The 12961-nt window shown below is 33.2% G+C and overlaps 3 protein-coding genes across 3 annotated transcripts; 2 read left to right on the forward strand and 1 right to left on the reverse strand.

Annotated features, from left to right (window-relative positions):
• Positions 1-1916: 1916 nt before the first annotated feature.
• On the forward strand, positions 1917-2420 carry LOC133858867 (protein RALF-like 33). Its single transcript, XM_062294327.1, has one exon. The coding sequence runs from the start codon at positions 1967-1969 to the stop codon at positions 2357-2359; it is 393 nt and encodes a 130-aa protein (XP_062150311.1). The 5' UTR covers positions 1917-1966; the 3' UTR covers positions 2360-2420.
• A 1044-nt stretch (positions 2421-3464) lies between these two features.
• Positions 3465-7636, reverse strand: LOC133858868 (heat shock factor-binding protein). The gene is made up of 5 exons (XM_062294328.1): positions 7486-7636; positions 5205-5258; positions 4701-4724; positions 4557-4599; positions 3465-3911 (listed from the first exon to the last, which is right to left on the reverse strand). Exons 1-5 carry the CDS (start codon positions 7486-7488, stop codon positions 3769-3771), a joined length of 267 nt encoding a protein of 88 aa, XP_062150312.1. The 5' UTR covers positions 7489-7636; the 3' UTR covers positions 3465-3768.
• Positions 7637-8938: 1302 nt separating this feature from the next.
• LOC133858869 (translocator protein homolog) lies at positions 8939-9726 on the forward strand. Its single transcript, XM_062294329.1, has one exon. The coding sequence runs from the start codon at positions 9070-9072 to the stop codon at positions 9589-9591; it is 522 nt and encodes a 173-aa protein (XP_062150313.1). The 5' UTR covers positions 8939-9069; the 3' UTR covers positions 9592-9726.
• The last annotated feature ends 3235 nt before the right edge of the window (positions 9727-12961 follow it).

Genomic DNA, 12961 nt, shown 5'->3' on the forward strand with positions numbered 1-12961 from the left:
TTATTTTATTAATTTCTCTCCCTTTAAGCCTAATAGAAAAGTCTTCCTCCTATGATTATCATCTATCTCCAAAAGCTTTTAAAGCTTAAATATTTTAATAGAATAAGAAGCTTAAATATTTTAATGGAATAAAAAATGAAGTGGTAGAGAAGAAAAAAAAGAGAGGATGTAGAGTGTTTTTTTTTTAAAATAAAATAATAATAGTAATTAAAAAAAAAAAAGTGGGGTTACTAATTGCCAAGATTGGAGAATTGATGCACAATCAAAAACCGATGCTTTAGAACATTCTTAATAGTAACACCAAATAGTTAAAAATTATTTTCCTCTATTTTAGTCAGCTATTTTTTTAAATCACTCCCACCAGCCTCATTATTTTAACCATTTATTATCACTATTTCATTTAAATAATATTTTTTACAGATTTCTTTATTCACTATCATTATTCCATTTAAATTTCACTTTTCTCTATCAGGCCGACATTTCTTCCCAATTCAAATCGGTGATTACAGTACTAGAGCAGGAGAGCTTTATTCTATGTTTCATACTTGAAAAACTAGAAAAGAATATGGAAAGTACACACATCATATAATATTACAACTCTTGATTCTGAATAACCATCATAATGGGAAGAATGTCGAACTAGGACGTGTAAAAAAAATTTATGTATTAATCTACGTATATGTAGCAAATTACAAATTGTAGCTTTCAGGAGCGGTAATGGATACCTCTTTAAGAAATCCAAAAAAATTGGTTTTCATACAAGTAATGTTGTGTGTAAAAGACATGATGAAGTTTTTATAGTTTTGTAATGATTCGGTGAATGAATAGTACTTACTATTATTATAGTAGTGAGGTTACTGTGAGTGATTTTTGTGTACTTATACTAAATTACCTTACTAAAATAACTTTTAAGATATTTTGATAAGGTCGCTATGAATGTTCTTTAATCCTAGATTATTTGACGAAACAACTACAAAAAAAAAAAAAAAAAAAAAATATATATATATATATATATATATATATATATATATATATATATATATATATATTATTGGGGATAACATTGAAACTCTTTGTGACACTCTAGTATCCAAAAGAAAGAACACCATCAACAGACATCGAGTGACCCTACTCATTAAATGTGGGTTATTGCTTTTAAATCCTAGCCTCCGTTAGAGTCAAACTTACTCATTTAATAAAAATTTCAAAATAGTAATAACAACAACAATAATTTATTAAAAAAAAAAAAACAGATTGTAATTGTGATGTCTTTATGACGTAGAATTGCTCCTATATTTGCTGGTTGTAATATTTGCTGGTTGTACTGCATGCAGAGGATCCGTTTCTCATTTTGCCATTTGTCCAAATCTCTGATCTCTAAAGCCTCAATTACGGCACAGAACACGCTAAATGGCTCTTTATTGACAGAGAGATATAAATATTGACAGAGGAAAATAATAAAATATCTGGTTCAACAAATTAAATTAAATTAAATTAAATTATAATATTTGTATCATCAAAGCACAAAATGGACCCATTTGAGTAGGATTGAATTATAAAATAATACGCGTTCCATTTTGGATATGCTGGGTGAAAAAGGAATTAATAATATCTCATTCTCAGATGGAATCATCTAACTGTCACACTCACGCATCGGCTGTCCACTAACTGGTCGGCCCTCACTGTTCAAACAGCTCATAATTAACATATATGATTTTCTTTTTCTTTTTGAAATAATTAAAAAAGAGACAGTTCTAAATAAAGTCATATTTGACGATTAGTCTTGGATTACAAGCAACCGAGTCGCATTAAAAGTCAAGTGGCACCTTTCCGTAAATTACCCTCAAACCCAGTGGCATTTCTTCTCCCACCGTCACTTATAATCCCAAACCTCCCCACATTCCCTTCCCCCTAGCTAGCTCTATCTCTCCCCCAAACAGAATCCAACAGCCCCATCTCCCCAAAAATGGAATCCGCAAATCCCTGCCGTTTTCTCGTGATATGTGCAATCCTGGCCGCCCATTTGGCGCTCTGCTCGTCCACGGCCCTTGATTTCATTGGCGGAGACCACCGCCAGCTGGGCTTAGTCCCGATTCAGCAGGAGTGCCGCGGCTCGATCGGCGAGTGCTTGCTCGCTGGTGGGGACGCGGGATTGGACCTGGAATTGGAGGAGTTCGCGATGGACTCGGAGAGCACCCGGCGCATCCTGGCCACCAGGCAGTACATAAGCTACGGTGCGCTGAGGAGGAACAGTGTGCCCTGCTCGCGACGTGGCGCGTCCTACTACAATTGCCGACCTGGCGCTCCGGCCAATCCCTACACTCGCGGCTGCAGTGCCATTACTCGCTGTAGGCGCTGAAAATTTTTAGTTTTTAATTATATTTTCCCAATATAATATAATTTCTTTTTGCTTTTGTTTATTAACTATTATATATGTGGGCTATATTGTTGCCTTGTTGGGGCTTCCTCTGTACGCGTTGCTAATTAGCCTATTATACATAATGGAGGAGATTTGAATAACCAACCCTATTGCATGTACTCTTACTACACCATTACATTACTATTAATGTCAATATTGTTGTTGTTCATTATCATATGACTTTCTGGGGTATGATTTTTCTTATTCCTTATTTTTAATTAATAATTGAGACTTTATAAAAAAAAAAAATCCAACATTTATCCTAGGTCATATGTAAGAATAATAGAGTCCACAACAATGGCATAGTTTTTTCTTGGCCCAACCCCAGCGAGGCTCCATTGAATCGAAGTGATATATTGCTTTCGGGAAGGAAACTTGTTCTGATTACCAAACAATCACATGCATCTTCTTTCCTTTAAAGCAATCAATATCAATCAAAATCGATGACTGTGATACCACTATATGGCATCTAAAGCTTTCCGTGACACGCCTCATATGTCGTTGTCCTGTTGGCATAAATTAACCATAAAATTCTACGTCACCACCCACTAGGACTAACGTACGAGGCCCACAGATACATCCTTTTCCTTTCTAATAAAATGCAGTGCCTTTCATTTGTTCGTGGCCTAGTGCAAAACTTCTTTAGTGCCAAAGCATGGTGGATCGGGACAAAGACTTGCAGTAATTTTCTGTTCACATTAAAATTACTAACAATTTGAATAGCAATTTAGATAACACGTGTGAGAGAAACTGGACGATCTAAAATTTATTTAGACATAAGTTTCATACAGGCTACAATTACTAGCAATTTGCTGCATATCTCAATCCGACTGCTATGTGAGAGTTCACGAGTGATGACTGATGAGACCCACATGTCTCAATAGATGGCTTAACAACTCAAACTTTTATGTAGGCGTGTAGATATAATATGGGTTCTCTCCTAATGTGCTGTCTCAATCGTTAGCAATTTGAGCAATAAATTAATAAAAATACCAATCCTAGTGGATCAACCTAAATGGGATTCCATGGGGGTCAATCTAATATGTTATACAATAAAATACCTTTCCAGGAAAACTTTCAGCAAGTGGTGCCAGTTTGTCAATGGCCCAGTTCATTACATTACACCAACCAACAAAAACAATCACATTTTGAAAATTGTAATGGAAAAAGCATAGCAAGGTTTTAATGCTCTCAACCAGCCATAAGCATTCTGTTAAACGACAAAATCAGAGACTTAAAGGACAAATCAAAAGAGAGTTTCAAATCCATTGAACATTAAATCTACTCCGAAACACGGTAAAATCAGGTTCCCCCTCCAAATCAGTAAAGCAAAAACAAACAGCTCAGCATTATGCTGAATCCTCGGGTGACTTGGATTCTGGATTTGGCTTGGAAGGGACCGAAGGAGAAGGTGAGCCCTCCACCCCCATCTCGGCTCTGAGCTCGTTGATGCTCTGCTCTAACTCATCTATCCTGCCGCCCATCTCATCAAGTATGTCACAGTTAAAGAAACCACTGTGGCACATCATATCAGTCCCCATGTAGGGCAAGGTGGCATGTTACATATTTCAAGTCTAAGCAACACTTGCAGCAGTATATTTAAGTGAAATTGTTCCAGATTTGTATTCCACAGCATTTGATGGCACAAGTTTATTATTTGGGATGGAAACTACAACCCCACATTCAATAAATGGACACACACTAAAAAACCAAATCGATAGTGTACTTATCCCCCACCCCCAAAAAAAAAAAATGATATAAACAAACAATAATAAAAGGTGATCTAAAACTTTCGCTCTGCTCTTCAAATCAGTTGAAGGCAGAACCCTAAGCTTATTAATGGAGTCTTTACAACACCAACCACCCCAACCCAATCATGAAGAAAGAAAAAAACTGTCCATCTTAATAATGTCCTTACGGAAGATGCTGAAAGAATCTCACACATGATCCAATTAGATTTAAGCAAAAGCATACAGAAACAAAATGGACTCCATTCAAATGCTACGAAGAACAAATGGCATGATTATTTCACTAAGATGTCTGATTAACAAGGGATGTTAAATCGTATTGAATGGTTTCATTTCCGTAAGATGTCAGATTAATAATAGTTGCAATATGTAGAATAAGAAAAGGATATTCTTTGTGATGATGGACTCAGACATTGTCTGGAATCTGGATTGCTGCAAATTTGCAAAAAAATAAGCACCGTATCTAGACCCACTGATCATGGATCCAAAATTTCAACTACTAAATCTCAAAAATACAGAGACATCAAACTCACCATCTGCTGAAGAAGATTTTGCACCTGCAAAAATCAGTACAAACATTCAGCAAAGACTGTTTTCCAAATCAAATCAAGCAATGAACCTATTATTGCAATAAGCAGGTGTTTTTTACTAATATAAAAATATGGATCTTGTTTCTTCTTCGTTCATATATGAGCATCAGGACTGCAAAATGCCGTGCTTTACCTAACAAGCACCAAACACTATCCCATGACGGAAAGTAAAGGGGAAGCCCCAAAGAATGATGCACACCATGGCAGGGCAGTCTGGTATACAATAACTTGTGCAAGTTTCCTGATCATTATTGGACTAGGCCATAATCACATTTTTCAACTATGCCCTCAACATTTAGAGTCAAATAACTGCTTTCCCCAGGCAACTATTAGAAGAGTAATTCCGACACCTTAATCTGCTCAGTAACCATCCTTATGGCCGTGGAAAGTTAGTCTAAATTTATCCAAAATAAATAAAATAATTTCTGAAAGTTAAGAGGAACTCACAAAAACTGTCATATCAGCAGTGCTCTGCTTAGGGTCATCTGTGTCATGCCCATCCTGCAGAAAAGAATTGAAAGAGACACTCCCACATAAAATGTTTGCCAAAGCACCAAAACATACTACATCAATTATTAAGATGGAACACGCAGCTGGTGGGCAAAAAATTGATGATTGAAAGAACTCATTTTCAGCTGGTGGAGGTGACGTAGACAACTATACAGTGTTCATTATACTATATGTAGACAACTTAAATAGACATTTCTCCTGGTATGCAAATGTTTTAAACATTGCACTGATTCTTTAGAAGCACTTGCACCACTGTTTTCCCAATCACCACATGTTTTAGCAAAGCCTCAAACGTATAGACATGATAGTTTACTATCAGCAAATCAGTATCATGTCTTTTAGATGCTCCAAAACTCATAACAAGCTCGGGTCAAGAAATGAGCTTTTAGGGGCTTAGCAGAGAAGGAGCTTAGAATATAGTTGGGCAAAACAAATGATTGAAATTAGGGAACAAGGTCCATGGAAACTATAAAATTGGCCTTCTGGGTGAAGATCATCACTATTTTGTACCCAGTAACACAATAACGTCAATCCTACCATCACCCAGCATTCATGCAACTTTCAAGAAGTTTTTGCTTCCTAAATGTATTTAAATGGTATTACAAAAACAATTTGCCCATAAGGGGTGGTCTCAAATTATTTTCTTCAAAAAGCTACATAATCAAATGCTGCTAATAAAGGAAATCTCATGGGCGTGATGAACTTTAAACCAAGAGTGGTATTTTAAGGAAAGAAAAACTTATTGCTATATTTCCATTTGAAGCGGTTCCAATACATCATAATCTCATTTTAGCCCATGTCAGTGCATGGCCTCCGACTTGAACCAGATCATACCCATACTAGTGCAAAACTATATCTAAGTGATACATGAAACCGAAGCATCAATCAGTATGTGTAACCTAACATTCACATCCGGCTCACCAGATTTACTCTCCATTTTAGCTAAAATATCACAGTTTTCTATTTTAACTATCCACTTTTTCAAAGCACCTACATCCAACTCAACATTTTAGCCATCCACTTTTACTATTCCATTTAAATATTCTTTTTAAATGATTTCTTTATTCATTCCTTTAAAAAAAAAAAGCAAGCAAAAACAAGATTGGGTAAGTAAACAGTGCTCACCAAATTACCACTGTTAACACTCAAAATATTTACTGAGCCAGATGCAGAGCATTATAGACCTATTTTAACATTTTAGCTAGCCGGATGAGAGTGTTTGGTACCTATAACCCATATACTCAAGCGGGAAATATGTACCTTTTTTTTTTTTTTGAAAAGTAGCGGGAAATATGTACCTTACACAGTGCAAGTTGGACACATACACCATATACTTTTCTTTTTTTTTGATAAGTAACACATACACCATATACTCAAGCTGGAACACAACCTAGTACAAAAGGTTTCCACAAGGACCACAACTAAGCAACATAAACAATGATGTCGGTGCCACATTGTAATTTCACACACTTTCTAAACAAAATCTACAGTCATAAAGGTTTCTACAACGAAGCATATTTATGATATTTTAATTGCACCACAGTGTAATTTCACACCCTTTCTAAATAAACGTACAGCCATAAGCCATAATTATCCCAACTCAGAAATGCATACAATTTTCTCTTCTATACTTCAACAGATCAACTGAAAGTAGCTCAAAACACTCCCAGTTCCTTCATCACTTCAGGTAGATCACTAAGGTACACTTATTTGTATGTATCAAGCACCACGGCTCTACAAAAATCAAAAACTCAGACTCCATGGCCCACTGTTTGGTTTCCAAGAAAACGGGGGGAAACAGTCAGGAAATCAAATTATAATCTCATGCTTTCTATTTATTTGGTCTTCGAAACATGAGAAGAAGAAAATACAACCTAAATTTACTCGAGATTTAATTTATAGGGTTGCAAATAATAAAAAGCAAATCACAATATTTAATTTTCTCTCACTTTCTCACATTTCTAAGCAACCAAACAGAATACAACCAAAGAAAAATGGTAGCAAAACGTTAAATAAACCGATGATTCAAGGGCAGTGAAGTTTATTGAACAGATCTACAGTTACTAACGAAGCATTTTTCTATCACACTGAGAGGAAAAAAAACCCTAAATTCAATCTTGACAAACCTTCATTCAAAATTATAGTAAAAATGCATAATAATATGTGAGAATTTAAAGGATTATATGTGTTACTCTGTGGAAAATGTTTAAAAAGCTACCATTTCCGGCGTCTTTTCTGCTGGGTAGGCTTCGCTTAATGGCAGTGCTGAGCAGAGAAAGGCGTCGTGGTCACTGGTGTGGTTAACTCTGGGAAGGAGTGGGCAAAAGTGTCTAGGGGTGATGCAGCGAAATTACGGGTTTGTCCCTTCTAAGGATCTCAGCAATTTTTTTTTTTTTTGATTAAATTGAAAGTTAAATAAGTTTTTCTCGGTAGTTTATAGATTATATTTTTTTGCCTACGGTGGACCGTAATTGTTTATAGCTAAAGATTGATATGGTATTTCTATTCAATATCTTATTTAAAAATTGACAGAAGTTCACGTCAACATCTATAAGAAAGTGACATGTGTTATATGCCTAATTAAAATTTAAAAATAATTAAAAATAATAAAAACTTAAATTAAAATAAAAGCTTTAAAAAATTAAAAATAAAATAAAAATAAAAGGAGTTTTTTTTTTTGAGCCATCCCCAAAGAGCAAAATGGGGGTGGCCATGGCCCAATGGGGGGTGGGGTTTGGCCACTACCACAATGCCCAAAAAAAAAAAACAAAAAAAAAAAAGTTTAGGGTTTGGTCTATGGAGGTGGCCGAACCTGAACCACCCTCAGACCGGCTATGATGGTGGCTTGAGGCACCCCTCATTTTTTTCAATTTTTTTAAATTTATTAAGTTTTTATTATTTTTTTAGTTTTAAAATTTTTTAATTTTTAATTAGACATAGGACACGTGTCAGCTTCTTAGAGGTTTTGACGTGAACTTCCATCAATTTTTAGACGGAGGTACAATCTCTGTCTTTAGCAATAAATAAGGTACCATCTACTATACGAAATGAACCACAGGGGACAAAAAAATAAAATCTTTAAATCACATGGGGTCAAACATATTTAAACGCATCAATTTTATATAGGCTTTCTCATGATATGCTGTTTAAATTACTAGTAATTTAGAAAGAAAATTCCTTAAGATTCGAATCCGCTTTGTTGTTTGACTCTTTTTTAATTATTAATTTTTATTATCACATCTTTTCAATTTTACGCAGTCTAAATGACATTTCTCAAATGAAAATCATCAAATTTTGCATCATTCATTTAAATAGCAAAGAATCAAATATCAGATCAAAATCCGTCGGAATTAATGTAGGTTTGTTTAATTCATTTTCAAATTAAAGTAGTGAATTTGATCGTACCAACATCAATAAAATTTGAGATTTTTTTTTTTTTTTGAGGGAATAAAATTTGAGATTTAGAATTGATAAGAATATTTCTTAATTTAATATCTTTAATCACTGCATGCAAGTGACAATTCAATAATATTTATTATATTTTTATTTAAAATAAAATGATAAATATTAATAAAACAAAATCTTAATTTTCGAAAAAAAAAAAAACTCATGCTAATAATTTGATACTCCATTCCTTTAATTAAATGCCCTATTTACTCCTCTCATTCTTGTTAAGAAACCCCTAAATTTGCTCCGTAACGCTCATTTTTTTCTGCCCTCCAATTAATGTCTCCCACTAAATAAACAAATCTCCTTTTGTCTCTTCTTTCCCTCTGCCCAACAATTCCATTGCCAATTTGCCATGCCTTCTCAAAAAACCCTTCAACACCGGGAGCAGTACCCCAAGAATACCAACGCCAAGCGGGCCCTACGGTCCCTAGCCATCGCCGTTACCGTCCCCGTCTCCCTAACCATGTTCATCGTTTTCATGTTCGGCTCCGGCCGCAAGTACCGGGCGCTAGCCAAGCCCCTCTGGTTCCCGCCTCTTTGGTTCATACACCTGGCGTCCCTGGGGTCGTCTTTCCTCATGGGCTTCGCGGCTTGGCTCGTGTGGGCCGACGGAGGATTCCATGCCCACCCCGATGCGTTGCTCCTCTACGTCGCTCAGGTTTCGCTGAGCATAGTGTGGGACCCTCTTGTGCTCGTGATCGGCGCAAGGTGGCTGGCGTTTGTGTTCTGCGCCGCCAACTTCGGAGCTCTCTTTGCGTGTTACAAGGTCTTCCGAGGCATGAACGTGAATCCGTTTGCGAAAGATCTTGTTAAGCCTTGCGTGGCGTGGGCAGCGTATCTAACGATCCTTACTTTTAAGCTTATTTCTCTTTGATTTTGGTTTTTGCCTAACTTTTTCTTAATTAGGTCCGTTTTTGTAATTAGTTTTAATTTGCCCCCACAACAATTCAATTTGTAGCATCCAAATGTTCATGCCAAGTACTTCGATAATGCTTCCCTTTCAAAAAAAAAAAAAAAAAAAATGTATATATATATATATATATATATATATATAGTTCGATAAGAGAAATGCTACACATCTTTAAAAAAAAAATTCTAAAATTTGATTCTTAAAATGATGTGTTACAATTTTATATGAAGTATCATTTTTAAAAATGTGTCAACAATCTCAGAAATTGTGATACATCATTTGGGAACAATATTTTAATAAGTCTAAAATTTCTCGTTCGACGATGCTCGTTTAGTCTTTTTGTCATTTTATTTTATTTTCTTTCTGCTGAGGGATTAACTAACAACCGTTAATGTTCACAAATTGAAACAAAAACCCTTTTTCTTTTTTTCTTCTTCTCCTTCATCTTCTTCTAATTCTTGAACATATATTGAGAAATACTTATGCGGCGTTTCGTTTGGAGAATCTAGAGGCATGTTCGGGTAACTCATGTTTTTTTTATTATATTTTATTATTTTTAAAAAATAAAAAATATATTTGGGTTGATTTTTGAAATTCAAATTCTATTCAAGTTTAACTAACTTTTTCTAATTTTGTCTTAGGTTCTCTAAAAACCATCCAAACTTAATTTTAAAAATTAAATTTTTTTCAGTATTCACAATTTTAAATATAGTAAAGAATAGTATAATACAATACAAAAAAATCACACATTCAAACGATCCCTAATATTCCATCAATATAACATTCTGAATTTGATGCCTAAAAATATAGATTCCTAAAAATGTGACTAAACCAACGTTTGAAAATAATTAAGAATCTGAAAAGATTTCTGTAAGGGGCAGCCCCCTGCCTTTGGAGGGTCTTAGGCCTCCACAAAAATTTGAAAGTTTTTTTTTCCTAAATTTTATTTATTTTTATGAAATGGATCCCAAAATTAATTTTTACTTTCAAAATTTTTATTTTATTTTAGTTATGTCTCCCCTTCTACTATTTTTTATTAAATTTTGCGTTAAATACCTACTTCCTCATTGTGGTTTGCAAACTTTATTTTTTACTCCCTGAGTTTTAGCTTTTATCATAGGTGATACTTATGGTATGGAAAAAAATGAAAATGGTACCTCTGTCTATTTTTCCATCCAAAACTGACGAGAATTCACGTAAACGCCATGTGGCACCATTCAAAATGCGACACATGGCCACACTTTTTTTTAAAAACAAATTAGGGCTTTTTTTTAAAAAAAAATATTTAAAAAAATTGTAGGGGTGGCTTCGGTCTGGGGGTGGCCAAACCACCCTCGTGACTAGGGATGTAAACGAAGCAAAGCTACCCGTGAGCTCGCTCGAGCTCGGCTCGATAAGGCTCGGCTCGTACGCGACTCGGTTATTAAATGAGCTACTCGTGGACACGAAACTATACTCGATTATTAAACGATACATACCCGTATAAAACCCGGCTCGCTCGTTTAAAGTTCGCGAACATACTCGTAAAAAGGCTCGGCTCGCTTATTAGCTCGACTCGTATATATTTATTGATATACATATTTATTAATAAATATATGCATATATATATTGATAAAAAAAATAACTTATTTAGTATATCACCTTTTTTTTTTATATAAGTAAAAATATTAATTAAGCTATACAATATATAATTATTAATTATATCTATAAGTATCTATATAATATATAATTTAATGATAAAAGATAATTAAGATGTTTATATCTTATATGATCTAAGAGACTAAGACTCTAAGTCTAATAATTAAGTATCTAATGATTGTTGAATTAACAATAAATTGTTAATGATATGATTTAATGAAAATCTTGATACTTAATCACATTATTCAAATAATTAATAAACAATGACAATGTAATTGGTATAATCCCAACTCAAGTGATTAACATTAAAATCAACGTGTTTCTTATAATTACAAATTAAGTATAATCATTATAATTCATATTATTAGATTATACGATCATATGTATCATCACTATAATTTACATGAAATGCATGTGATCTAACAGTTTAAAATGGTGTGTTTGTTTCGAATAATATTCTATTTTTTTTTCAAAAATAAATCATATTTTATTCAATTTTTTCAATAATTTTTAAATTTTGAAAATTTTATCTCACAAAGTCAAACCTCGTAATTTGCGTAGTGAATTCGAATAATATTCGGATTTAACACTCAAACGGACCAGTATGTGATATGACGCATTATATCTTTATTATACAATGTAATAATCATAACAACAATACTTATTTTGTATTATTGTATAATTAAATGTGATCTAAGTTCTAACAATGTACTATGATCTAATAACAATAGGTGATGTGATTTAACAAATTATTTGATTAAATTTAAGTATGATCTAACAATTTATATAATATTAAATCTCATGTCATATGGCACAATGTATAATGTAATAATCGTATCAACAATACTTATTTTGCATCATTGTATAATTAAGTGTGATCCAAGTTTTAACAATGTACTATGATCTAACAACAGTAGTTAAGTGATATGATCTAACAATTCATTTGATTTAATTTAAGTATGATCTAACAATTTATATGATATTAAATCTCATGTCATATGGCATAATGTATAATGTAATAATCGTATCAACAATACTTATTTTGTATCATTGTATAATTAAGTGTGATCCAAGTTTTAACAATGTACTATGATCTAACAACAGTAGTTAAGTGATATGATCTAACAATTCATTTAATTTAATTTAAGTATGATCTAACAATTTATATGATATTAATTCTCATGTCATATGGCACAATGTATAATATAATAATCATATCAACAATACTTTTTGTATCATTGTATAATTAAGTGTGATCCAAGTTATAACAATGTACTATGATCTAACAACAATAGTTATGTGATATGATCTAACAATTCATTTGATTTAATTTAAGTATAATCTAACAATTTATATGATATTAAATCTCATGTCATATGGCACGATGTATATTTATTATAGAATCTAATAATCTTATGGTCCTATCTCCTATGTATCTTAATTATAATGATAATACTTATCTAGTTACATTATATCATATAAATGTTATTATTAGATACTAAGGAAGTTATGATAAGTAATTAAGTATGATTCATAATTTCCATATCATAATAAATAATATCATATCATATGAACCATAATTCATAACTATATATAATTAAAAATTAAGATATAACAATAAATTATTATAGCCATATAATGACATAGTCACATAACTACATAAGTCATAACTCATAAGTATACATAGGGGCGGAGC

Source organism: Alnus glutinosa, chromosome 1, assembly GCF_958979055.1.
Source record: "Alnus glutinosa chromosome 1, dhAlnGlut1.1, whole genome shotgun sequence".
Lineage (NCBI taxonomy): Eukaryota > Viridiplantae > Streptophyta > Magnoliopsida > Fagales > Betulaceae > Alnus > Alnus glutinosa.